Genomic DNA, 24932 nt, shown 5'->3' on the forward strand with positions numbered 1-24932 from the left:
GGGCGGATCACAAGATCAAGAGATCAAGACCATCCTGGCTAACACGGTGAAACCCCGTCTCTACTGAAAATACAAAAAATTAGCCAGGCATGGTGGCAGGTGCCTGTAGTCCCAGCTACTCGGGAGGCTGAGGCAGGAGAATGGCATGAACCCGGGAGGCAGAGCTTGCAGTGAGCCGAGACTGCACCACTGCACTCCAGCCTGGGCAACAGAGCAAGGCTCCGTCTCGGAAAAAAAAAAACACGCAAAAGTTAGCTGGGCAGCTGGGCATGGTGGCAGGCACCTGTAATCCCGGCTACTCCGGAGGCTGAGGCAGGAGAATCACTTGAACCTGGGAGGCAGAGGTTGTAGTGAGCCAAGATCATGCTGCTGCACTCCAGCCTGGGCGACAGAGTGAGACTCCGTCTCAAGAAAAAAAAAATGAAAGAAATCTAGGCTCACTACAACCTCTGCCTTTCAGGCTCAAGCAATTCTCCTGCCTCAGCCTCCCGAGTAGCTGGTATTACAGGTGCATGCCACCATACTCAGCTAATTTTTGTGTTTTTAGTAGAGACAGGGTTTCACAGTGTTGTCCAGGCTGGTCTTGAACTCCTGACCTCAAGTGCTCCAACACCTCAGCCTCCCAAGGTGCTGGGATTACAGTGTGAGCCACCACACCTAGCTGAGACCACTATTCCATTGTTTTCCAGTTCCCATTGTCATCATTAAGAAGTCAGGTAGTACACAGTGGCTCACATCTGTAATCCCAGCACATTGGGAGGCCCAGGGAGGTGGATCACCTGAGGTCAGGAGTGTAAGACCAGCCTGGCCAACATGGTAAAACCCTGTCTCTACTAAAAATACAAAAGTTAGCTGGCATGGTGGTGCACATCTGTAATGCCAGCTTCTCGGGAGGTTGAGGCAGGAGAATGGCTTGAACCTGGGAGGCAGAGGTTGCAGTGAGCAACCTGCAACCTCTTGTTGCCTGGGCAATAAGAGCAAAAATCCATCTCAAAAAATAAAAGAAAATAATAACAATAAAGAAAGAAAGAAAAAAGTCAGCTGTCAGTCTGATAATCATGTCTCTGTATATAAACTGGCTCTTCATTTGGGCCACAAAATTCTTTGCTATGTGAGGCTGTCTGGTGCATTCTAGTCACTACTTGTCAGTAGTATCCACCACCATTCCCTAATTGTGACAACCAAAAATGTCCCCAGACGTTGCTAAATATCACCAGCAGGGTAAAATCACCATCGATTGAGAATTACAGTTTTTGTTTTTTTTTTTTTTTGAGATGGAGTCTCGCTCTGTCACCCAGGCTAGAGTGCAGTGGTGCGATCTCGGCTTACTGCAAGCTCCGCCTCCCGGGTTCATGCCATTCTCCTGCCTCAGCCTCCTGAGTAGCTGGGACTACAGGGGCCTGCCACCATGCCTGGCTAATTTTTTGTTTTTTTAGTAGAGATGGGGTTTCACCGTGTTAGCCAGGATGGTCTCAATCTCCTAACCTTGTGATCCGCCTGCCTCAGCCTCCCAAAGTGCTGGGATTACAGGCGTGAGCCACCGCGCCCGGCCTGAGACCTCTTCTCTATTTAAAAAAATTAAGGCCGGGCGCGGTGGCTCAAGCCTGTAATCCCAGCACTTTGGGAGGCCGAGACGGGCGGATCACGAGGTCAGGAGATCGAGACCATCCTGGCTAACACGGTGAAACCCCGTCTCTACTAAAAAATACAAAAAACTAGCCGGGCGCGGTGGTGGGCGCCTGTAGTCCCAACTACTCGGGAGGCTGAGGCAGGAGAATGGCGTGAACCCGGGAGGCGGAGCTTGCAGTGAGCTGAGATCCGGCCACTGCACTCCAGCCTGGGCGGCAGAGCGAGACTCCGTCTCAAAAAAAAAAAAAAAAAAAAAAAAAAAAAAAAAAAAAAAAGAAATAACAGAAGAAATCTGGGCGCAGTGGCTCACACCTGTAATCCCAGCCCTTTGGGAGGCTGAGGGATGCGGATCTCTTGAGGTCAGGAGTTTGAGACCAGCCTGGCCAACATGGCAAAACCCCATCTCTATTAAAAATAAAAAAATTAGGTCAGGCACAGTGGCTCACGCCTGTAATCCCAGCACTTTGGGAGGCTGAGCCGGGCAGATCACCTGAGGTCTAGAATTCGAGACCAGCCTGACCAACATAGAGAAACTCTGTCTCTACTAAAAATACAAAATTAGCTGGGCATGGTGGTGCATGCCTGTAATCCCAGCTACGCGGGAGGCTGAGGCAGGAGAATACCTTGAAGCTGGGACGCAGAGGTTGCAGTGAGCCGAGATCATGCCACTGCACTTCAGCCTGGGTGACAGAGCAAGAGTCCAACTCAAAAAAAAAGAAAAAGAAAAGCTGGTCATAGTGGTGGGTGCCTGTAATCCCAGCTACTCTGGAGTCTGAGGCAGGAGAATCACTTGAACTCAGGAGACAGAGGTTACACTGAGCTGAGATTACACCATTGCACTCCAGCCTGGGTGACGGAGCAAGACCCTGTCCCCTCCACCCCCATAAAAAAATGAATAAAAAAATAAAAGGCTATTGCAAAGGGTACATATAAAAAGGCACAATAAAAAGGTACATATAAAAAGGCATGGGAGAAGGGGTGTGGAGCTTCCAGGCGCTCCCTGGGTGAGGTACTTTCCAGAAACCTCCACGTGTTCAGCTACCCTGAAGCTCACTGAACCCTGTCTTTTTGGGTTTTCTGTTTTTTGTGGGGTTTTTTTGTTGTTGTTGTTTTTATTTTTGGTTTTGTTTTTTGGTTTGTTTGTTTTTTGAGATGGAGTCTCGCTCTGTCACCCGGGCTGGAGTGCAGTGGCGCGATCTCGGCTCACTGCAGGCTCCGCCCCCCAGGTTCACACCATTCTCCTGCCTCAGCCTCCCGAGTAGCTGGGACTACAGGTGCCCGCCACCTCGCCCCGCTAATTTTTTGTATTTTTAGTAAAGATGGGGTTTCACCATGTTAGCCAGGATGGTCTCGATCTCCTGACCTCGTGATCCGCCCACCTCGGCCTCCCAAAGTGCTGGGATTACAGGCGTGAGCCACTGCACCCAGGCTTTTGTGTTTTTTTTTAAAGACATTTTTGTTTCTCCAAATTTGTTATTCATCAAGAGTGACTGAAATAAAAAATATAATTGAGTCCCATCATCATCATCATGGAAATGGCTTTAAGAGAAAACTGAAGCCAGGCGCAGTGGCTCATGCCTGTAATCCCAGCACTTTGGGAGGCCAAGGTGGGCAGATCACGAGGTCAGGAGTTCGGAACCAGCCTGATCAACATTGTGAAACCCTGTCTCTACTAAAAATACAAAAATTAGCCAGGTATGGTGGCGTGCGCCTGTAATCCCAGCTACTCAGGAGGCTGAGGCAGGAGAATCGCTTGAACCTGGAAGGCAGAGGTTGCAGTGAGCCGTGATTATGCCACTGTACTCTAGCCTGGGTGACAGAATGAGACTCTGTCTCAAAAAAAAAAAAAAGAGAGAGAGAGAGAGAAGACTGGTCAGATGAATATTATTTCTTCCCATTTTCAACCAGTAAACAGTTGCCACTGATAAATTGACAGCCAGGAGTCTGTCAAGAATGCCCAACATAAGTTATATAACACAACATGCCTGTTCACAGGGGGAAAAATCCTAGGAAATAATTTATGTATTCTTTTTGATTTCATCATACAAGACAAGCACAAAAGCACCACCCATGCCTCTGAGAGCATTAGACCATACACCCTTGAAAAATGCTTTGCCTCCTTCATCACGAGCAATCTTCCTCCAGCAGTCAAGCGTGCCTGTATACATGACGTCAGTTCCTTTGCGCCGTGATGCATCATCACGCGGCAGCGAACGGCGTCAAATGGATAGAAAGTCAACCCAGCAATGGCAGTGACAGTCTGTGCGATCATCCAGCTGACGACAATGTGAGTGTTCTTGGGATCTGGAAATATTCCCTTTGCAGTGTCATAGATACCGAAGTAGGCAGCTCGGTAGATGATAATCCCCTGCACAGACACGTTAAAGCCTTGGTAAAGGCCCTTAATCCCATCAGATTTGTAGAACTTAACCAGGCAGTCACCGAGGCTTCAGATTCCCTTTCAGTTCCAGCTTTTTTTTTTTTTTTTTTTTTTTTTTTTTTTTTCGGGAGACAGTCTTGCTCTGTTGCCCAGGCTGGAATGCAGTGGTGCGATCTCAGCTCACTGTAACCTCCACCTCCCAGGTTCAAGCGATTCTCTTGCTTCAGCCTCCTGAGTAGCTGGGATTACAGGCATGCACCACCACTCCCGGCTAATTTTGTATTTTTGGTAGAGATGGGGTTTCTCCATGTTGGCCAGGCTGGTCTCAAACTCCTGACTTCAGGTGATCCGCCCACCTCAGCCTCTCAAAGTGCTGGGATTACAGGTGTGAGTCACTGCTCGGCCTCAGCTCCAGCTTTACTAAACCACATCGGCTGCTAGACGGGTACGGGCAAAATTAAGAGGGTACACAAAACACAAGGATGTGGCCCCAGCGGCACCACCTGATGCCAGATTCCCTGCAAAGTAGCCCCATAACTGGGTCCTCTTGTCCACACCACTCAGGAAGATCTGCTTGTATTTATCTTTCAAGGTGAAATTGAAAACCTGGGTGGGGAAGTATCTGATGACATTGGACAGGTTACCATGCCAGAAGGATAGGACTCCCTGCTCCTTGGGAATACGGATCACGCAGTCTATAATGCCCCTGTATTGCTTATCTGCAGTGATCTGCTTGCTGGCATGCTGCACCTGCAGCAGCAGCTTGACCTGCTCGATGGGCGCTACCGCTGTCTTGGAGATGGGTGGGGCCACTCCACCTGCCAGGAAGTCCTTGGCGAAGGACACAGCAGCATCTGTCATGTTGAAAGGAAAGGGGAGGCAGGCTGCTTCAGGAAGGGACTGGGCCAGGAACCAGCTTTGACTCCAGGGCTGCTGGGCCTTTTTGGGGTTTTTCTGGAAGCTTCATGACAACAGTATTCCTTCCCCCCAGTACAGGGCAGGATCCTCTCTTGGGAAGGTCTTAGGACCCGCAGTCAGAGAGGTGGGGAAACATTCGAGTGGAAGGTGGGCAGGAGAAGGTCAGAGACTTGCCCCTGAGGCCCAACACACCCAACATTATAACGAAACACCAGAACAAGGGCTGTGGGAATTATGACCCAGGAACGTGGATGAAAACCAACAAATATCATAACATCACAGCAAGGAGCGCAGACATTCAGACCACAGCATACTCTTACACTGAAGATGGGCACTGTAGGAGGCTGAGGCGGGTGGATCACCTGAGGTCAGGAGTTCGAGACCAGGCTGACTAACATGGAGAAACCCCATCTCTACTAAAAATACAAAATTAGTTGGGCCCAGTGGCGCATGCCTGTAATCCCAGCTATTCGGGAGGCTGAGGCAGGAGAATCACTTGAACCTGGGAGGCAGAGGTTGCAGAGAACCAAGATCACGCCACTGCACTCTAGCCTAGGCAACAAGAGCAAAACTCTGCCTCAAAAAAAAAAAAAAAAAAAAGAATTAGCTCACATCTCTGGATTAATTATGATCTCCACCAGGTGTGGTGGCTCACGCCTGTAATCCCAGCACTTGGGGGGGTCGAGGCAAGTGGATCACCTGAGGTCAGGAGTTTGAGACCAGCCTGACCAACATGGTGAAACCCTGTCCCTACTAAAAATACAAAATTAGCCAAGCGTGATGGCGCATGCCTGTAGTCCCAGTTACTCCAGAGGCTGAGACAGGAGAATCGCTTGAACCCGGGAGGTAGAGGTTGCAGTGAGCTGAGATCATGCCACTACACTCCAGCCTGGGTAACAGAGTGAGACTCCGTCTCAAAAAAAAAAAAAAAAAATTTTTTTTTGATCTCCACATGTAGGATCCAGCCCTATGGGGCTTAGCGGGTGTTTTCTCTGTGTGCGGAGACGACAGATTGTAAGAAATAAAGACACAAGACAAAGAGATGAAGAGAAAACAGCTGGGCCCGGGGGACCACTACCACCAAGACGTGGAGACCGGTAGCGGCCTCGAATGACTGGGTGCGCCGTTATTTATTGTATACAAGACAAGGGGGCAGGTTAAGGAGGGTGAGTCGTCCAAGTGATTGATGTCAAGTAAGTCACGTGATTATAGGACTGGGGGCCCTTCCCTTATAGGTTGCTGAAGCAGAGGGGGAAGGCAGCATACATCAGTGTTTTCTTCTAGGCACTTATCAGAAAGATCAAAGACTTTAAGACTTTCACTATTTTTTCTACCGCTATCTTTGAAGAACTTTAAAGAGGAACCAGGAGTACGGGAGGAACATGAAAGTGGACAAGCAGCATGACCACTGAAGCACAGCATCACGGGGAGGGGTTTAAGCCTCTGGATGACTGTGAGCAAGCCTGGATAATATCCAGCCTCCCACAAGAAGCTGGTGGAGCAGAGTGTTCCCTGACTCCTCCAAGGAAAGGGAGACTCCCTTTCACGGTCTGCTAAGTAAAGGGTGCCTTCCCAGGCACTGGTGTTACCGCTTGACCAAGGAGCCCTCAAGCGGACCTTATGTGGGCCTAACAGAGGACTCACCTTTTGCCTTCTTGGTTACTTCTTACAATGTCCCTTCAGCACCTGACCCTATACCCGCCAGTTATTTTTTGGTTATATTAGTAATACGACAAAGAGTAATATTAAAAGCTAATGATTAATAATGTTTATACTAATGATTGATAATGTCCATGATCATTCTCTATGTCTAACTTGTCTTATGACTATTTTTATTTTAACTATTTTTTTTTTATTATACTGAAACAGTTTGTGCCTTCAGTCTCTTGCCTTGGCACTTGGGTAATTCTCTGCCCACATCCACATATTCTTTACTCTCTTTGCAGCTCCATGATGTCTTTTTACAAGTATTTTGATATATTTTATCTAGCATTCACAGTTGTTTTCAGTGAGATAGCTGTTTAAGGAACCCAGTACTCTTTACTGTCAACTTCTTTTTTTTTTTTTTTTTTTTTTTTGAGACAGAGTTTTGCTCTTGTCACCCAGGCTAGAGTGCAGTAGTGTGATCTTGGCTCACTGCAACCTCTGCCTCCCAGGTTCAAGTGATTCTCCTGCTTCAGCCTCGCAAGTAACTGGGACTCACAGACTACAGGCACCTGCCACCGCACCTGGCTAATTTTTGTACTTTTAGTAGAGACGGGGTTTCTCCATGTTGGTCAGGCTGGTCTCAAACTCCTAACCTCAGGTGATCCACCCACCTCGGCCTCCCAAAGTGCTGGAATTACAGGCATGAGCCACCACGCCTGGCCCTTATCTACTTTATTTATTTTATTTTTATTTTTTGAGACAGAGTCTCACTCTGTTGCCTAGGCTGGAGTAAAGTAATACAATCTTGGCTCACCGCAGCCTCTGCCTCCCAGGTGCAAGCAATTCTTGTGCCTCAACCTCTCTAGTATCTGGGACTACAGGTGTGCACACCATGCCTGACTAATTTTTTGTATTTTTAGTAGAGATGGGGTTTTACTGTGTTGGCCAGGCTGGTCTCAAACTCCTGACCTCAGATGATCACCCACCTCAGCCTCCCAAAGTGCTGGGATTACAGGCATGAGCCACCATGCCGAGCCTCTGCTACCATCTACTTTCAATGTTCCATAACTTTCTTCATTTCCTATTCCTCTCCCCAGGGGCATAACTAGGAAAAAGAAGTCCCAATGTGAAATCTGTGTGGCCCCTATCTTTTCAAAACAAAAAGATCTGGCCAAGAACCATGACTCATACCTGTAATCCCAGCACTTTGGGAGGCCAGAGCGGGGGGATCACTTCAGGACAGGAGTTCAAGACCAGCCTGGACAATATGGTGAAATTCCATCTCTATCAAAAATACAAAAAAATTTAGCTGGGGATATGGTAGCACATGCCTGTAGTCCCAGCTACTTGGGAGGCTGAGGTAGGAAGATCCCTTGAACCTGGGAAGCAGAGATTGCAGTGAGCCGTGATCACGCCACTGAACTCCGGCCTGAGTGACAGAGTGAGACCCTGTCTCAAAAATAAATAAATAAATAAATAAATAAATAAATATCTAAAAAGGGTCTTTATGGGGGTGATAATGAAGAAAAAAAAAAAAAAAGGCCGGGCGCGGTGGCTCAAGCCTGTAATCCCAGCACTTTGGGAGGCCGAGATGGGCGGATCACGAGGTCAGGAGCAAGACCATCCTGGCTAACACGGTGAAACCCCGTCTCTACTAAAAAATACAAAAAACTAGCCGGGCGAGGTGGCAGGCGCCTGTAGTCCCAGCTACACGGGAGGCTGAGGCAGGAGAATGGCGTGAACCCGGGAGGCGGAGCTTGCAGTGAGCCGAGATCCGGCCACTGCACTCCAGCCTGGGCGACAGAGCGAGACTCCGTCTCAAAAAAAAAAAAAAAAAAAAAAGGTCGAGAAACACTAAAAACGCTACCCTAAACTGGGAGTAAAAGTAGTTAATTGGCCGGGCACGGTGGTTCACACCTGTAATCCCAGCACTTTGGGGGGCCGAGGCAGGCGGATCATGAGGTCAGGAGATGAAGACCATCCTGGCTAACATGGTGAAACCCCGTCACTACTGAAAATACAAAAAATTAGCCGGGCGAGGTGGCAGACGTCTGTAGTCCCAGCTACTCGGGAGGCTGAGGCAGGAGAATGGCGTGAACCCGGGAGGCAGAGCTTGCAGTGAGCAGAGATCGTGCCACTGCACTCCAGCCTGGGCAACAGAGCGAGACTCCGTCTCAAAAAAAAAAAAAGTAGTTAATTGGAGAGATTCAGATAACACCCATGGAGAGGTGGCAAAGCGGTACAGGAAGGAAAGGCAGCCCACAAGACTGTGCTATTACACCAGCTTCCACCGTGGAGAAGGAAAGCCCTGGGGGGAAACACATCTCAGAATTATCCTGTCTCGGGTGAGGGAGCTGAGCTATTTATTCACTAACACTGGAGAGTCATTCATCTGAGAGCTGTTCCCAGGATAAGTCCCCAGCTATCCTGGCCTATTACAAAAGGACAGCAGCAAGGCTTTCCACAAGAGGAATCACAACTGTCAGACACTTAATACTATGGTGCTGGGCACAGCGGAAAGTTCAAGCCATGTGGATGGTCAAGCAGCACCCTCTATTACACTACTATTCCTTAAAACATAGAAAGTGCGGCCGGCGCAGTGGCTCACGCCTGTAATCCCAACACTTTGGGAGGCCAAGGTGGGCGGATCCCTTGAGCCCAGGAGTTTTATACCAACCTGGGCAAAGTGGCAAAACCCTGTTACAAGAAAAAATACGAAAACTTAGCCGGGTGAGGTGGCTCACACCTGTAGTCCCAGCTACTCCAGAGGCTGAGGTGGGAGGATAACTTGAGCCTGGGAAGTTGAGGCTGCAGTGAGCCCTGATCCTGCCACTGCACGCAGGCCTAGGCAACAGAGCAAGATCCTATCTAAAAAAAAAAAAAAAAAAAAAAAAAAAAAAAAAAAAGTGCTATTAGAAGAAACTTTCTGATCGAGAAATCACAAAAGCAGCACTTTATACAAATTTATTTTCATTTTCATTTATCTATTTTTTAGGACAGGGTCTCACTCTGTTGCCCAAGCTGGAGTGCAGTGACGTGATCAGGGCTCACTGCAGCCTTCAACTCCTAGGCTCAAGCAATCCTCTCACTTCAGCAAAGATATCTTGAGCACAGGCAACCACAACAAAAATGAACAAATGGTAACTGGGTGCAGTCGCTCATGCCTGTAATCCCAGCACTTTGGGAGGCCGAGGCAAGCCAATCGGCTGACGTCAGGAGTTCAAGACCAGCCTGGCCAACATGGCAAAACCCTGTCTCTATTAAAAATACAAAAATTGGTCGGGCGCTGTGGTGAGTGCCTGTAATCCCAGCTACTCGGGAGGCCGAGGCAGGAGAATCACTTGAACCAGGGAGGTGGAGGTTGCGGAGAGCCAAGATTGCACCACTGCACTCCAGCCTGGACCACCAAGTGAGACTCTGTCTCAAAAAAAAAAAAAAAATAGCCAGGCATGGTGGCACATGCCTTCAGTCCCAGCTACTCAGGAGGCTGAGGCACAAGAATCACTTGAGCCCAAGAGGCAGAGGCTGCAGTGAGCCAAGATAGCACCATTGCACTCCAGCCTGGGCAAAAGAGCAAGACTCTGTCTCCAAAAAACAAAATAAAAATTAAAAAATAAAAAGGACAAATGGGATCATGTCAAGTTAACGAACTTCTGCACAGTAAAGGAAACAACAAAGTGAAGTGACAACCCACAGAATGGGAGAAAATATTTGCAAACTACCCATCTGACAAGAGATTAATAACCAAAATATATAAGGAACTCAAATAACTCTATAGGAAAAAATATAATAATCTAGTTTTCAAATGGGCAAAAAGTCTAAATAGACATTTCTCAAAAGAAGACATACAAATTGCAAACAGCATATGAAAAGGTGCTGATCATCACATCACTGATCATCACAGAAAGGCAAATCAAAACTACAATGAGATATCATCTTCACCCAGTCAAAATGGCTTTTATCCAAAAGACTGGCAATAGCAAATGCTGGTGAGGATGCGGAGAAAAGGGAACCCTCGTACACTGTTGGTGGGAATGTAAATTAGTACAACCACTATGGAGAACAGTTAGGAGGTTCCTCAAAACACTAAAACTAGAACTACCATATGATCCAGCAATCCCACTCCTAGGTATAGACCCAAAAGAAAGGAAATCAGTACATCAAAGAGATATCTGCACTTTCATGTTTGTTGCAGCACTGTTCCAAATAGCCAGAATTTGGAAGCAACATAAATGTCCATTGACAGATGAATGGATAAAGAAAATGTGGTACATATACACAATGGAGTACTTACTATTCAGCCATAAAAAGAACAGGATCCTGTCATTTGCAACAAATGGATGGAACTGGAGGTCTTTATGCTAAGTGAAATAAGCCAAGCACAGAAAGACAAACTTCAAATGTTCTCATTTATTTGTGGGAGTTAAAAATTAAAACAGTTGAACCCATGGAAATAGACAGTAGAAGGATGGTTACCATAGGCTGGGAAGGGTAGTGGGGGCTGGGGGCTGGGGCAAGTGGGGATGGTTAATGGATACAAAAAATTAGTTAGAGGCTGGGTGCAGTGGCTCACGCCTGTAATCCCAGCACTTTGGGAGGCCGAGGTGGGTAGATCACCTGATGTCAGGAGTTTGAGACCAGCCTGACCAACATAGTGAAACCCCATCTATACAAAATTAGCTGGGGGTGATGGCACATGCCTGTAATCCCAGATACTTGGGAGGCTGAGGCAGGAGAATCGCTTGAACCCGGGAGGCGGAGGTTGCAGTGAGCTGAGATGGTGCCATTGCACCCCAGCCTGGGTAATAAGAGTGAAACTCTGTCTCAAAAAAAAATAAAAAAAAAAAAAATATATATATATATATACAAAAAACTATCTGGACAAGGTGGCGGGTGCCTGTAGTCCCAGCTACTCGGGAGGCTGAGGCAGGAGAATGGTGTAAACCCAAGAGGCAGAGCCTGCAGTGAGCTGAGATCCGGCCACTGCACTCCAGCCTGGGCGACAGAGTGAGACTCCGCCTCAAAAAAAAAAAAAAAAAAAAAAAAAAAATCCTCCTACTTCAGCCCCCTGAGTAGCTGGGACCACAGATATGCGCCACCATGCCTGGCTAATTTTTAAATTTTGTGTTGGAGACAGGGTCTCATGTTGCCCAGGCTGGTCTCTAACTCCTGGGCTCAAGTGATCCTCCTACCTCAGTCTCCCAAAGTGCTGGCATTACAGGGGTGAGCTACTGCCCATCCAGTACTTTTTATTAAGGCCCCTGGGGACGTATCCTAGTCTTTTTTTGTCTTTTTTTTTTCCCTTGAGACAGAGTCTTGCTCTGTCACCCATGCTGGAGTGCAGTGGCGCGATCTCAGCTCACTACAACATCTGCCTCCCATGTTCACATGATTCTGCTGCCACAGCCTCCTGAGTAGCCAGGATTACAGGCATGCACCACACCCAGCTAATTTCTCTATGTTTAGTAGAGACGGGGTTTCACCATGTTGGCCAGGCTGGTCTCGAACTCCTTACCTCAGTTGATCCTCCCACCTCAGCCTCCCAAAGTGCTGAGATTACAGGCATGAGCCACCACGCCTGGCCCCAATATCCCAGTCTTACAGCTGTTACTGGACTGAAGAAGTCAGTTGGTTCTTTAACATCAGTCACAGTTGAACCCAAGTCAAGTCTAGCCCATAGTTTCCAGAGATGCAATGTTATAGTCTGGGTTTCCATGTCAGGAAACACACTTCATGCCATAACCATACCAAAATTGAAGATTAAGAGAAACTAAAATCAGCCAGGCATGGTGGCTTATGCCTGTAATCCCAGCACTTTGGGAGGCAGAGGTAGGTGGATCACCTGAGGTCAGGAGTTAGAGACCAGCCTGGACAAAATGGTGAAACCCCGTCTCTACTGAAAATACAAAAATTATCTGGGCGTGGGCTGGGCACGGTGGCTTATGCCTGTAATCCCCGCACTTTGGGAGGCCAAGGTGGGCAGATCACGAAGTCAGGAGATCAAGACCATCCTGGCTAACACAGTGAAACCCTGTCTCTACTAAAAATAGAAAAAATTAGCCGGGTGTGTTGGCGGGTGCCTGTAGTCCCTCCCAGCTACTCAGGAGGCTGAGGCAGGAGAATGGCATGAACCCGGGAGGCGGAGCTTGCAGTGAGCCAAGATCGCACCACTGCACTCCATCCAGTCTGGGTGACAGAGTGAGACTCTGTCTCTAAATAAATAAATAAATAAATAAATAAATAAAAATTAGCTGGGCATGGTAGCACGCACCTGTAATCCCAGTTACTCCAGAGGCTGAGGCAGGAGAATTGCTTGAAACCAGGAGGGGGAGGTTGCAGTGAGCCAAGATCACGCCACCGCTCTCCAGCCTGGGCAACAGGGAGAGACTCCGTCTCAAAAAAAAAAAAAAAAAGAGAGAGAAATTAAAATAAAATAAAATACAAATAAATCACAAACATAAACTAAACATGTACCCAGTCAAAAAGTAAAATTGGCTTATTCTTACTTGTAACCTCAACACTTTGGGAGGCCAAGATGGAAGGATCCTTGAGCCTAAGAATTCAAGACCAGCCTAGGCAACATGGTGACACCCCAACTCTCCAAAAAAAAGTAAAAAAACTAGCCGAGTGTGGTGGCTACTCAGGAGGGTAAGGTAGGATAATTACTTGAGCCTGGGAGGTTAAGGCTGCAGTGAGCCATGATTGCACCACTGCACTGCAGCCTAGACAACAGAGTGAGACCCTGTCGTAATAAGCAACAACAACAAAAAAGCTAAACTGTCAATGCTCCTTGGGGGAAATTTGTGCATGAGCTGGATTTGCCAAGGTTTATTAAACTGCAACTTCTATGGAATGTTCTTGTTAATGTCCATAAGCATTCCTCTGCTCAAGGACGTTGAGTCATCGAACTTTCTAATCATCTTTCTTGGAAATTACCGTATCTGATGAGATGTGCTTGAATGGCCCTCCCCGGAGAATTTCAATAACCAAAGCCGGGGAAAAGGCGGTTATTCCCCCCTCCTTCATTTCCCCTCCTCAAATATTACACCTAACTTTTATGTAAGTCTTTAGTACTTTTCGATTGGCCAGACGTTTCCTCTGGTCCTCATAGTGGTTGTTCCTTGGTCTCTCTTTAAACTTTTTCTTTTTTTTTTTTTTTTTTTTGAGATAGAATCTTGCTTTGTCACTTAGGCTAGAGTGCAGTGGCGCAATCTAGGCTTACTGCATTCTCTGCCTCTTGGGTTCAAGTGATTCTCGGGCCTCAGCCTCCCGAGTAGCTGGGATAACAGGTGCACACCACCACACCCAGCTAATTTTTCTATTTTTAGAGACTGGGTTTCACCATGTTGGCCAGGCTGGTCTCGAACTCCTGACCTCAAGTGATCTGCCCACCCTAGCCTCCCAAAGTGTTGAGATTACAGGCGTGAGCCACCGCACCCAGACTCCTCATTTTTTTTTGAGACAAGTTCTCACTCTGTCGCCCAAGGTGGAGTGCAGTGGCACAATCACAGTTCACTGTAGCCTTGACCTCTAGGTTCAAGCAATCATCTTGCCTCAGCCTCCTGAGTAGCTGGGACCACAGGCATGTGCCACCATGCCTAGCTAATTTTTGTATTTTTTGTACAGACAAAGTCTTGCTCTATCTTGAACCCAGGCTGGTCTTGAACTCCCAGGCTCAAGTGATCTTCCCACCAAGGCCTCCCAAAATGCTGAGATTACAGGCATGAACTACCAAGCCTGGCCCATGCCTCATTTTCAAAGAGACTAAGGAAAATCACAGATTCTCAGAGGAAGTGACATTTGTCTCGTATGAAATTTTGGCAAGTGCATGCGGACCCAATCTGTGTGGGCACTGCTTGAGAAAAGGCCAGGAAATACGGCAAAAACTATTTGCACTGAAATTTTTTTTTTTTGAGATGGAGTTTTGCTCTGGCACTCAGGCTGGAGTACAGTGGTACGATCTCGACTCTCTACACCCTCTGCCTCCCGCATTCAAGCAATTCTTTTGCCTCAGCCTCCCACGTAGCTGGGATTACAGGCGCCTGACACCATGCCCAGCTAATTTTTGTATTTTTAGTAGAAATAGGATTTCACCAAATTGGCCAGGCTGGTCTCGAACTCCTGACTTCAGGTGATCCACCCGCCTTGGCCTCCCAATGCAAATCCCAAGGCCATCCCGAAGTGCTGGGATTACAGGCGTCAGCCACAGAGCTGGCCTGCACTTAGTATCTTCTATTTCCTCCTCCAGATCTATTCTTCATTTTTCTCCACCCTGTTCTACATCCTGGGAGCTGACTCATATGGACTGCAGCAGCAGATTTCTTTGCCCTGAAATTTCCAGATGGGCTCCAATGGGAGGCACCAGTAAAAGAGAATGACATTGTTTAATTCCCATGGCTCTCTCCCTGCCAGGTCACCACGGATTGGCAGAATCCCTCCACTGAGGACTGAAACTCCTGTTGGGTAGCTGGGTAACTCTCTCTCTGCATTCTGGTAACATTTTTGTCTCTTCAGCCTTAAGGATGGTAACAGATAGTGTACCATCTCTAATTGCTTTTCCTATACTCTGCCCACAGCTTTGTAAATAGCTCCTGTATTAAGCTCTTCTCAAAGTATCCATTTTGAGCATACCATCTGTTTCCTGCCAGAGCCCTGATTGATACAGTGTGTTTGATTAATGGGTATTATTAGTTCAGACTAGCTGGTGCATGAAGTGTGTGTGATGAAACAGTAAAACATCATGTAAGAACAGTAGGCTGAAACAGATGGTGGAGGGGCTTGTCTTCCAGGCCAGGAAGCCTATCAGATAATAAGAATCTCAGAAGGTTTTAGATCAGGAGTGACATACTTTAAGAAAACTAATTTAGTAGCTGTATGCAGAATAGTTTAGCAATTGGAGATGTGGAGATGAGTTAGGAGATGATTACCATTACTAGTAGAGGAAAGTAACATTTTTTAACCATCAAACTGGCAAAGACCCAAAAATTTCCTTTTTTTTTTTTTTTCTGAGATGGAGTTTTGCTCTTGTCGCCCAGGCTGAAGTGCAGTGGCACGATCTCAGCACACTGTAACCTTGTAACCTCTGCCTCCCAGGCTCAAGAGATTCTCCTGCCTCAGTCTCCCCAGTAGCTGAGATTACAAGCATGTGCCACCATGCCCAGCTAATTTTTGTATTTTTAGTAGTGACGAGGTTTCCCCCTGTTGGCCAGGCTGGTCTCGAACTCCTGACCTCAGGTGAGCTGCCTGCCTCGGCCTCCCAAAGTGCTGGGATTACAGGAATGAGCCACCACGCCTGACACCACCTCCTTTTTTTTTTTGATACAGGGTCTTGCTCTGGAAATGCAGTGGCACAATAATGGCTCACTGCTACCTCCTCTTGCCAAGTTCAAAGGATTCTCATGCCTCAGCATCCCGAGTAGCTGGGATTACAAACACGCACCGCCACCCAGCACTTGGAAGACCAAGGGGGACAGATTGCTTGAGCTCAGGAGTTTGAGACCAGCCTGGGCAACATGGCAAAGCCCTCTCTACAAAAAACACACAAATTAGCTGGGGGTGATGGCGTGCACCTGTAGTCCCAGCTACTCGGGAGGTTGAGGCAGGAGAATCACTTGAACCAGGGAGGCTGAGGTTGCAGTGAGCTGAGATCACGCCATTGCACTCCAGCCTAGGCAACAAGAGTGAAACTTCGTCTCAAAAAAAAAAAAAGAGTGATGACTCTCCAAAGGAACTGAATGGCTAGGGACAAAGGAATTACCTATTTTGTTGTTGTTTTGAGACAGAATCTGGCTCTGTCACCCAGGCTGGAGTGCAGTGGTGTGATCTTGGCTCACTGCAACCTCTGCCTCCCAGGTTCAAGCAATTATCCTGAGTAGCTGGGACTACAGGTGTGAACTATCAAGCCCAGCTAATTTTTGTGTTTTTAGTAGAGATGGCGTTTCACCTGGCACCTGGTCTCCAACTCTTGACCTCAAGTGATCCACCCACCTCAGCCTCCCAAAGTGCTGGGATTGCAGGGGTGAGTCCCTGGGCTCAGCCCTGGAATTTATTAAACATGTATTTATACCTGGGCACTGTTGGTTCCCGTCTATAATCCGAGTGCTTTGGGAGGCCGAAGCAGCAGAATCGCTTGAGGTCAGGAGTTCGAGACCAGCCTGGACAACATAAGGAGAGCCCATCTCTAAAAACACACACACACACACACACACACACACACACACAAAACAAACCCATGTATTCATCGAAGACCTACTTTATTATGCACCGCGATGTTTCAAATATCACAAACCATTACAAAGCAACATAATCACCCTCCTTCCCCCTTATTGCCTCAACTATTGTGATAAAAATAAATAAATAAAGCCTTGGCGTGGTGGCTCACGCCTGTTACGAATTTAATGGAAATCACAAGTAGGAGCCCATTACAATCTCAAGCCTTAAAATGCTGAAAACATACAGTGTGACAATAAGTAAACTTCGAGACCCAATAAGGGGGAAAGTCCAACATGGAAAGTATTTGGTAGGAGTGAAGAACAGAGTGACAACTGCTTAGTCCCACTGGATATTTCGCTCCTCTTCAGGAAGAATACTCCAGTTTGGGGAGGCCATATCCCGGGCCAACCAGTTAAAATCGTCAACATCGTTCCAGTTATTTTTGCTCCTATCTAAACCAGAGCTCTCGAAGTCCTTGTCGATCTCCGGGTAGCTCCAGGTGTAAGGGGCGAACTGGATCCCACTGCAGTCCTCCACGATGGCCCTGCTGGTCACCTGCAGAAAGATGCGAGTGTCTTTCGTACTGTGTATGCGGAGCTGTTGGCAGGCCACTGCCAGCACGCAGTCACTGCAGTCCTCCAGGAAAACAGAGGTGGACACCGGACCGCAGAGCAGCTTGCAGTTGTGGGTTCTGGTTAGCCGCAGGGTGTTGGGATTTCCATACAGTTTGACTGTGCAGTTGCTCAGTTCGGTCAAAAGGACGTCGCGCTGGTGCAACTCACTGGCTCTCTTCTCCAAGACTTGGGACTCCAGGTTGGAGAATCCGCACACCCAGCTGGAGCCGAGGTCTCCTTCCGCCTTCTTGGGCAGCGGGGAGTCCCGTAAGCTTTCAACTGCCGGGGGGATGCCAGGAGCCGCGTCTACTTTGGTAGACGAAGCAGCATCCTTTCTCCGGGTCTTGAAAGCGAAACGCTTCTTGGGCTGCAGCTCCCGGCGCCGCTCGTCCAGGGCCGCCTGCAGCCGCGCCAGCGCCTGTTGTCCCTGCCGCAGGTCGTAAGCGGCTAGGAAAAAAACCGAGTCGTTGAGAAGTTTCTGTAGCCCCTGGAGCCGAGAGGCTGCCTCCTCCAGCCCCTCGACCGACTCCGCGCGCTCCAGAAGCTCTTCCACGGCCGCTCGCTCCCGAGCAAAGGTGGCGGCGAAAAAGTGGCTGTTCTCTTTCTCTGCCTCCTGGTTCTGCCGCTTTTGTTTCCGCCTTTCCACTTCCAGCTGCCGCTCTTGTTCGCGTCTCTGAAGCCGCTCAGGCACCAGGCTCAGGTCCCGCTGGGACTCCATGTCCCCAGTCCTGACAGCAGCAGTAGAGCAACTGACTGACTCCATGTTGACTTCAAGCTTCCTCTCTCGTCTTCCTTCCTCCGGGTGTGGTCTCTGTGAGGCCTCCCACCAACGCCTCCGGTGATTGGCCTAACACGATGATGTCAGACCCCCGGCCTTATTTTCTTCGCCTATTGGTTCTTCTGCGTCGGAGGGGGTGGAGAGACGGGGCGGGGCCTACTGACTATGGGGGTGGGAAGACAAAGGTTCTTGTGGATGGGTGGGGTGGGAGGCAGGCGGGGGAATCTTTTTTTCCTCTTAAAGGGGCAGGACTTATATCCGGGATTGTGGGGTGAGTTGCAGCAGCGGCAGCTGCACATGTGGGTTTGTTTATAAGAACAAGGTTAGAAACTCGCAGGCCTCCCCCTCCCCCCAGCTCCTCCCTACTACCCCCTTACAGGCCGGAGATCCGCTACTAGGGGTGTGGATGGGAGGGATGAGTGCGTGTGATGGGTTGGGGGGACAGGTAGTGGTGAGAAAGATGGAGGGGGGGGGAATATTGCACCGCCCGGCCCGCGCCGGAGGAAGCAGCAGCTGGAACAGCTGGCTAGGGAGCCGCTTGCATGCCTCCGGTTTTTTCTTTTCCCTTCCACCACCCCTTCCCCCAACCTATTTCTGCCGCCCCGTAGCCCTCATCCTTCTCGCCCCCCTCCCCCCATCCACTGCAGTTCGGCGCGGCCTGGGGGCTCCTGAACCCCCGGAGGCAGTTACAGGGGCGGGAGAAGGCGAGGGGCACTACGATGGGAGAGACTGAGTTCCTCACTGCAACTGGGTTCGAGGGGCCCTGGGGGAGTCTAAAAAAGGATTACTATTTTTTTGGCCAATTGCTGCAGTCGAAGGGGTGGGGGCGGGGGAAGGTGAGATCCACACCCCCTTCTTTCTTCCCTGCCCTCCCCGAGCTCCGTCCCGGCCACTCCCTCCGCAGCTGGGCGTCGCCGGCCGCGCTGGGGTGAGACCCTAGCCTCGGGCTCTGTGGCTGTCTGGGGCGGTCGGTCTTAGGAAAGCGGTGGGCGAAGCGGTACATTATTTCTAGGGGTGGTGGGAGGGATTTGTCACCGGAAGTGAATGGCCTAGCCTAAAGTCGGGACCAACCCGAGGTGTGGGTGGGCAGCCAAGACGGCGCAGTCACTGGCAAAAACCCGAGGCAGCGGGCAGGGCAAGAACCCGAGACGCAGCCGCTGCCCGGGCGCGGCAGCCTCGCAGGTTTCCTCAGCCCTGCGGAGCTCCCGGACCTCCTTAACCCTGCCCGCCTTTCCAACCCTGGGTTTCCTCCTTATATCCCCAGTTCCCAGCCTCCATCGTTTAAATTGGGGTATTTAACGGCCCAAGAAACTTGAAATTTCACCGATCTACCTGCATTTTGATGCAGAAAAAGATGGGAGGAAACGAGAGCCTTTGAATTAAATCTGAATTAAAACATCTCCCATTTTCACGCCCCACTCTCTTCCTTTCCTTCCCACTTAAAACAAAACACACATAAATTTCTTGGCCGAGCAGAGTATTTCTCCGCTGAGAGCACAGTTCATACCGTGTGGCAGATTCCGCGCGCAGGCGGGGCGCGGGGGCAGGGTTTGTGTGTCCGCGTGCCTGCGTGCATCCGATGGAAAAGGGGGTGTCGAAACACAATGGTGCTTACCCTTGTGCGTAGTCATCGTTTTCACTAGTCTTGTTTTACGGGCAGACTAGGTGAGGCTTCTGTTTTTTCTTTTTTTTTTTTTTTTGAGACGGAGTTATGCTCTTGTTGCCGAGGCTGGAGTGCAGTGGCGCAATCTCGGCTCACCGCAATCCGCTTCCCGGGTTCAAGCGATTCTCCTGCCTCAGCCTCCTGAGTAGCTGGGATTACAGGCATGCGCCACCGGGCCCGGCTAGCTTTGTATTTTTAGTAGAGACGGGGTTTCTCCATGTTGATCAGGCTGGTCTCGAACTCCCGACCTCAGGTGATGCGCCCGCCTCGGCCTCCCATAGTGCTGGGATTACAGGCGTGAGCCATTGTGCCTGGCCTTCTTTTTTTTTTTTTTTTTTCAGAAAAGCAGGTTTATTTCATAAAACTGTGGGTCTGAAAGCTGGTGGATGAAATATAGCTAGTTGTCTTGTCCAAGTCCTGGAGAATTGCAATAGCTGCTTTATTTTATGAAATGTTGACTCAAGCAAAGAAGATTTAGAGAAGATTTATTTTTCTAGAAAAAAACAATCTGACCTTTTAAGTTTTTCAGGTTGAACCTGTCTCACTCAAATTAAGAACGTTTGTAGCTAAAGAAGGTTTATTGGACTTGGAGGTTGCAGCTGGAGTGAGATAACATTTCTGTATTAGGCACAGTGAATCTATGGGTGTTGTAACTGTTGGCTGTATCCCAAGTGGAATTGAATGTTATTAAACCCTTTCAAGAACTTCATTTCTGTCCACCAAATGGACAGGTTTTGCTACAATCCAGTAGACTTGGGAAGTGTCTAAATACTTGAAGTTGGTTAGTTCGAACTTTTAAGAAAAGGAAACAGTTAAAAACAGAGCTTGACAGGTCACCCAGTTGACCCAGTGTGTTAGGGGCAGTTTCAAAGACTGATGTGAGGAGGAGTGGAAAGGGGTCAGTAGGTGATATGGTCATTGTGAAGCACTGGCTTGACAGTTCTTTACAGCCCCCTGCACAGCTGCAGGCTGTGTGGCATGTGGTCAAGAAATGGAGATAAAACTGTTTCTAAGCTCAAACACAGTAGGAAGGCTGCGAAATGGCTGGTATTGCCTGGCTGTATTTGCATCCTCTCTCTGCCATTTGAGGGCAGTGGATTCAGCATGCATCTTTGAAATAGATCCCAGCTTGTCAGAGGTAAGTGCCTGTTTTGATGGAAGGAGAGTGGGGAATGCATTACAGGGGAAATGTAGCAAAAGGCAAGCAGCTCTGAGTTCTGCATCCTACTTTCAATGATATCTCAAAGGGCTTGTGAATCAAGGTACTACTCTTGTAGACATCTTGAAAAATGAAAGAATTCTAACGTGTTATGGACTTTACTGTTTATTTAACAACAATTTAGATACTTTATGGTTCTATTTGTTAGATTTAGATCCCCCCTTTAATTTTTTGAAAATTTCCAACATACATAACATGGAGAGAGTATTAGAAGAGTGTTCCAAGGACCCATATACCTATCACCCAGCTTCAACAACTGCCAACTGATGTTAAGTAAATAAGCCAGGAACAGAAAGAAAAATATCACATGTTCTCACTTGTATATGGGAACTGAAAAAGTTGATCATATGGAGATGGAGTGTAGAATGATAGTTACCAGAGGCTGGGAAGTGGCGGGAGATGAAGTGAGATTGGTTAAAGGGCACAAAGGTACAAGTTAGATAGAGGGAATAAGTTCTCGTGTCAGATAGCACAGTAGCCTAATTTAACAATGATGTATATTTTAAAATAGCTAGAAGAAAGAATTTGAAATGTTCCCAACACGAAGTGATAAATGTTTGAAGTAATAGATATCCCAATTATTCTAATTTGACCATTACATATTGTATGCATGTATCAAAATATCACATGTACCTCATAAATATGTACAATTATTATATATCAATAAAAATAATAACTTTTTAAAAAACAGTTACCAACTGACAATCTTGTTTCCTGTAAAACCCTAGTCACTTCCCCACCTCTCACCCTGATTATTTTTTGGCAGATCCCAGATATTATTTCATATTTTATTGTCTATAAATATTTCACTATATACCTTTAAAAGATTGGGAGTTCCCTTTTTTTTTTTTTTTTGAGACAGAGTCTTGCTCTATCGCCCAGGCCAGAGTGCAGTGGCACAATCTCAGCTCACTGCAACCTCTGCCTCCCAGGTTCAAGCAATTCTCCCGCCTCAGGCAGCCACCACCACGCCTGGCTAATTTTTTTTTTTAATACTTTTAGTAGAGATGGGGTTTCACTATGTTGGCCAGGCTGGTCTCAAACTCCTGACCTCATGATCTGCCCGCCTCTGCCTTCCAAGGTGCTGGGATTACAGGCGTGAGCCACCGTGCCTAGGCCCTTTTCTTATTTTTTAAATTGAAACAGGGTCTCACTTTGTCACCTGGGCCGAAGTGCAGTGGTGCAATTATGGCTCACTGTAGTCTTGACCTCCCAGGCTGCAGTGATCCTCCCACCTTAGCCTCCTGAGTAGCCGGGACTACAGGTGTGCACCACCACTCCCAGCTAATTTTTGTATTTCTTTTGTAAAGACAGGGTTTTGCCGTGTTGCCCAGGCTGCTCTTGAACTCCTGGGCTCAAGTGATCTGCCCACCTTGGTCCCTAGAAGTGCTGGGACTACAGGTGTGAGCCTCGACGCCTGGCCACTTCCCTTTTAAGACAGCCACATTGCCATTACCACACTCCAAAAAAGCATAGAAAATATTTTCTTAATATCAGATTGCCAGTCTATATTCACATCTCTCTGATTATCCCATAATTTACTTTTTTTTTTTTCCTTCTCAAGACGAAGTCTTGCTCTGTTACCCAGGCTGGAGTGCAATGGCGTGATCTCAGCTTACTGCAACCTCCGCCTCCTGGGTTCAAGCGATTCTCGTGCCTCAGTCTCCCGAGTAGCTGGGATTAAGGTGCCTGCCACCATGCCTGGCTAATTTTTTGTATTTTTAGTACAGCTGGGGTTTCACCATGTTGGCCAGGCTGGTCTTGAACTCCTGACCTTTTGGTCCACCCGCATCGGCCTCCCAAAGTGCTGGGATTACAGGCGTGAGCCACCGCGCCTGGCCTCTTTTTTTTTTTTTTTTTTTTTTAATTAAGTTCTGGGATACATGTGCAGAATGTGCAGGTTTGTTACATAGGTATACATGTGCCATGGTGGTTTGCTGTCATCTAGGTTTTAAGCCCCATATGCCTTAGGTATTTGTCCTAATGCTCTCCCTCCCCTTGCCCAATTTCCTTTTTTTTTTTTTTGAGATGGAGTCTCGCTCGGTGGCCCAGGCTGGAGTGCAGTGGCCGGATCTCAGCTCACTGCAAGCTCCGCCTCCCAGGTTCATGCCATTCTCCTACCTCAGCCTCCGAGTAGCTGGGACTACAGGCGCCCGCCACCTCGCCTGGCTAGTTTTTTGTATTTTTTTTTTTTTTTTTTTTTTTTTTTTTAGTAGAGACAGGGTTTCACCATGTTAGCCAGGATGGTCTCAAGCTCCTGACCTCGTGATCTGCCAGTCTCGGCCTCCCAGAGTGCTGGGATTACAGGCTTGAGCCACTGCAATGGGCCCAATTTCCTTTTTTTAAAGTTATTTTGTTTGAATAAGGATCCAAACAAGTTCCATACACTGCATTTAGTTATTGTGTCCCTTAAATCACTTTTTTTCTGAGTTAGACAGCTTTATTTGAAAGACATGGTCAGCCAAGTCCCCCATCCCCACCACACCCTAAGGTCCTGGCAGCATTAGCCTCAGGCGTGGGAGGACCCGTGTCCTGGGTAGAGAGCCTTAAATCACTTTCACTGTGTGGGTTCCTTTTTCTCTAAATTGTTTTGTTGAAGCAGCTTGGTCATTTGTTCAGTAGAGTTTCCCACAGTCTGGATTTTGCTGGTTGCATCCCTGTATAGTATTTGTGAAATTTTAAATGTCTGTTGTATTTATTTGATCTTTTAATGTTACAAAGGGAATCTCATGAATGTAGTTATGTGCCTCAAGAAGTAAGTAGTGAAAGCATTTAAGCAAAGTAAAACAGTCTTTAGGTATGGTTAAACAATAAAGGAATAGGCCCTTTGGTGTTCTCTGGAGTTTATCAGAGACCCTGCTTTGGTGGAAGATGCCAGCCACACCCAGGCAAATAAAAGGACCCTTTTTTTTTTCTTTTCTTTCTTTCTTTCTTTTCTTTTCTTTTTTTTTTTTTTTTTTTTTTTTTTGAGACGGAGTTTTGCCCTTGTTGCCCAGGTTGGAGTGCAGTGGCAGGATCTTGGCTCACCACAACCCCGCCTCCCAAGTTCAAGCGATTCTCCTACCTCAGCCTCCCGAGTAGCTGGGACTACAGGCGCTTGCTACCATGCCTGGCTAACTTTTTGTATTTTTAGTAGAGACTGGTTTCACCATGTTGGCCAGGCTGGTCTCCAACTCCTGACCTCAGGGGATCCACCCACCTCAGCCTCCCAAGGTACTGGGATTACAGGCATGAGCCACCATGCCTGGCCTAATTTTTAAATTTTTTTGTAGAGACAGGGTCTTGCTGTGTTGCCCAGTCTGGTCTTGAACTCTTAGCTTCAAGGGATCCTCCTGCTTTAGCCTCCCAAAGTGCTGTGATTACAGGCATGAGCTACTACACTTGGCCAGTCGTTGCTATAAAAGAAAGAGGTACAAGGAGCCCACTAGTTGTGGGGGTTGGCCTTGTTGGGATGGTCATGGAAAGCTTCGGAGGGGGTTAAACTGACCAGGAAAGCATGAGTAGGAATTAACAAGAGAGAAGACATAAAGCACATAAGGATCCTGAAAAAGCTAGAGGAAATGGCATCTAAAACACAGATTCATGGAGTAGCTATAGATAGGAGGAGGGACACCCTCTCTCTTGCACTGTTGTTTGAACTTTTTTGGTTTTTTTGAGACGGGGTCTCACTCTGTCACCAAGGTTGGAGTGCAGTGCCGTGACCTTGGCTCAGTGCAACCCCTGCCTCCCGGGTTCAAGTGATGCTCCTTCCTCAGCCTCCTGAGTAGCTGGGATTACAGGTGTGCGCCACCACACCCAGCTAATTTTTGTATTTTTAGTAGAGATGGAGTTTCACCATGTTGGCCAGGCTGGTCTTGAACTCCTGACCTTAG

The 24932-nt window shown here is 47.9% G+C and overlaps 2 protein-coding genes and 1 pseudogene across 2 annotated transcripts in view; all 3 read right to left on the reverse strand.

The window, feature by feature from the left end:
• PRPH2 (peripherin 2) overlaps positions 1 to 19992 on the reverse strand; it is a 52517-nt gene extending 32525 nt beyond the window's left edge. Inside the window, exon 1 of the transcript XR_007724880.1 lies at positions 19794 to 19992. The gene's annotated coding sequence lies outside the window, so the exon portion shown is untranslated. The remainder of the gene's footprint in view (positions 1 to 19793) is intronic.
• On the reverse strand, positions 3648 to 5020 carry LOC126952415 (ADP/ATP translocase 2-like; annotated as a pseudogene).
• The window catches only part of TBCC (tubulin folding cofactor C), a 227166-nt gene continuing 219052 nt past the window's right edge, over positions 16819 to 24932 (reverse strand). The window contains exon 2 of the mRNA XM_050786981.1: positions 16819 to 18183. Within this exon, the coding sequence (XP_050642938.1) occupies positions 17123 to 18163 (1041 nt within the window). The 5' untranslated portion in view covers positions 18164 to 18183 and the 3' untranslated portion in view covers positions 16819 to 17122. The remainder of the gene's footprint in view (positions 18184 to 24932) is intronic.

Source organism: Macaca thibetana, chromosome 4 (genome assembly GCF_024542745.1).
Source record: "Macaca thibetana thibetana isolate TM-01 chromosome 4, ASM2454274v1, whole genome shotgun sequence".
Classification (NCBI taxonomy): domain Eukaryota; kingdom Metazoa; phylum Chordata; class Mammalia; order Primates; family Cercopithecidae; genus Macaca; species Macaca thibetana.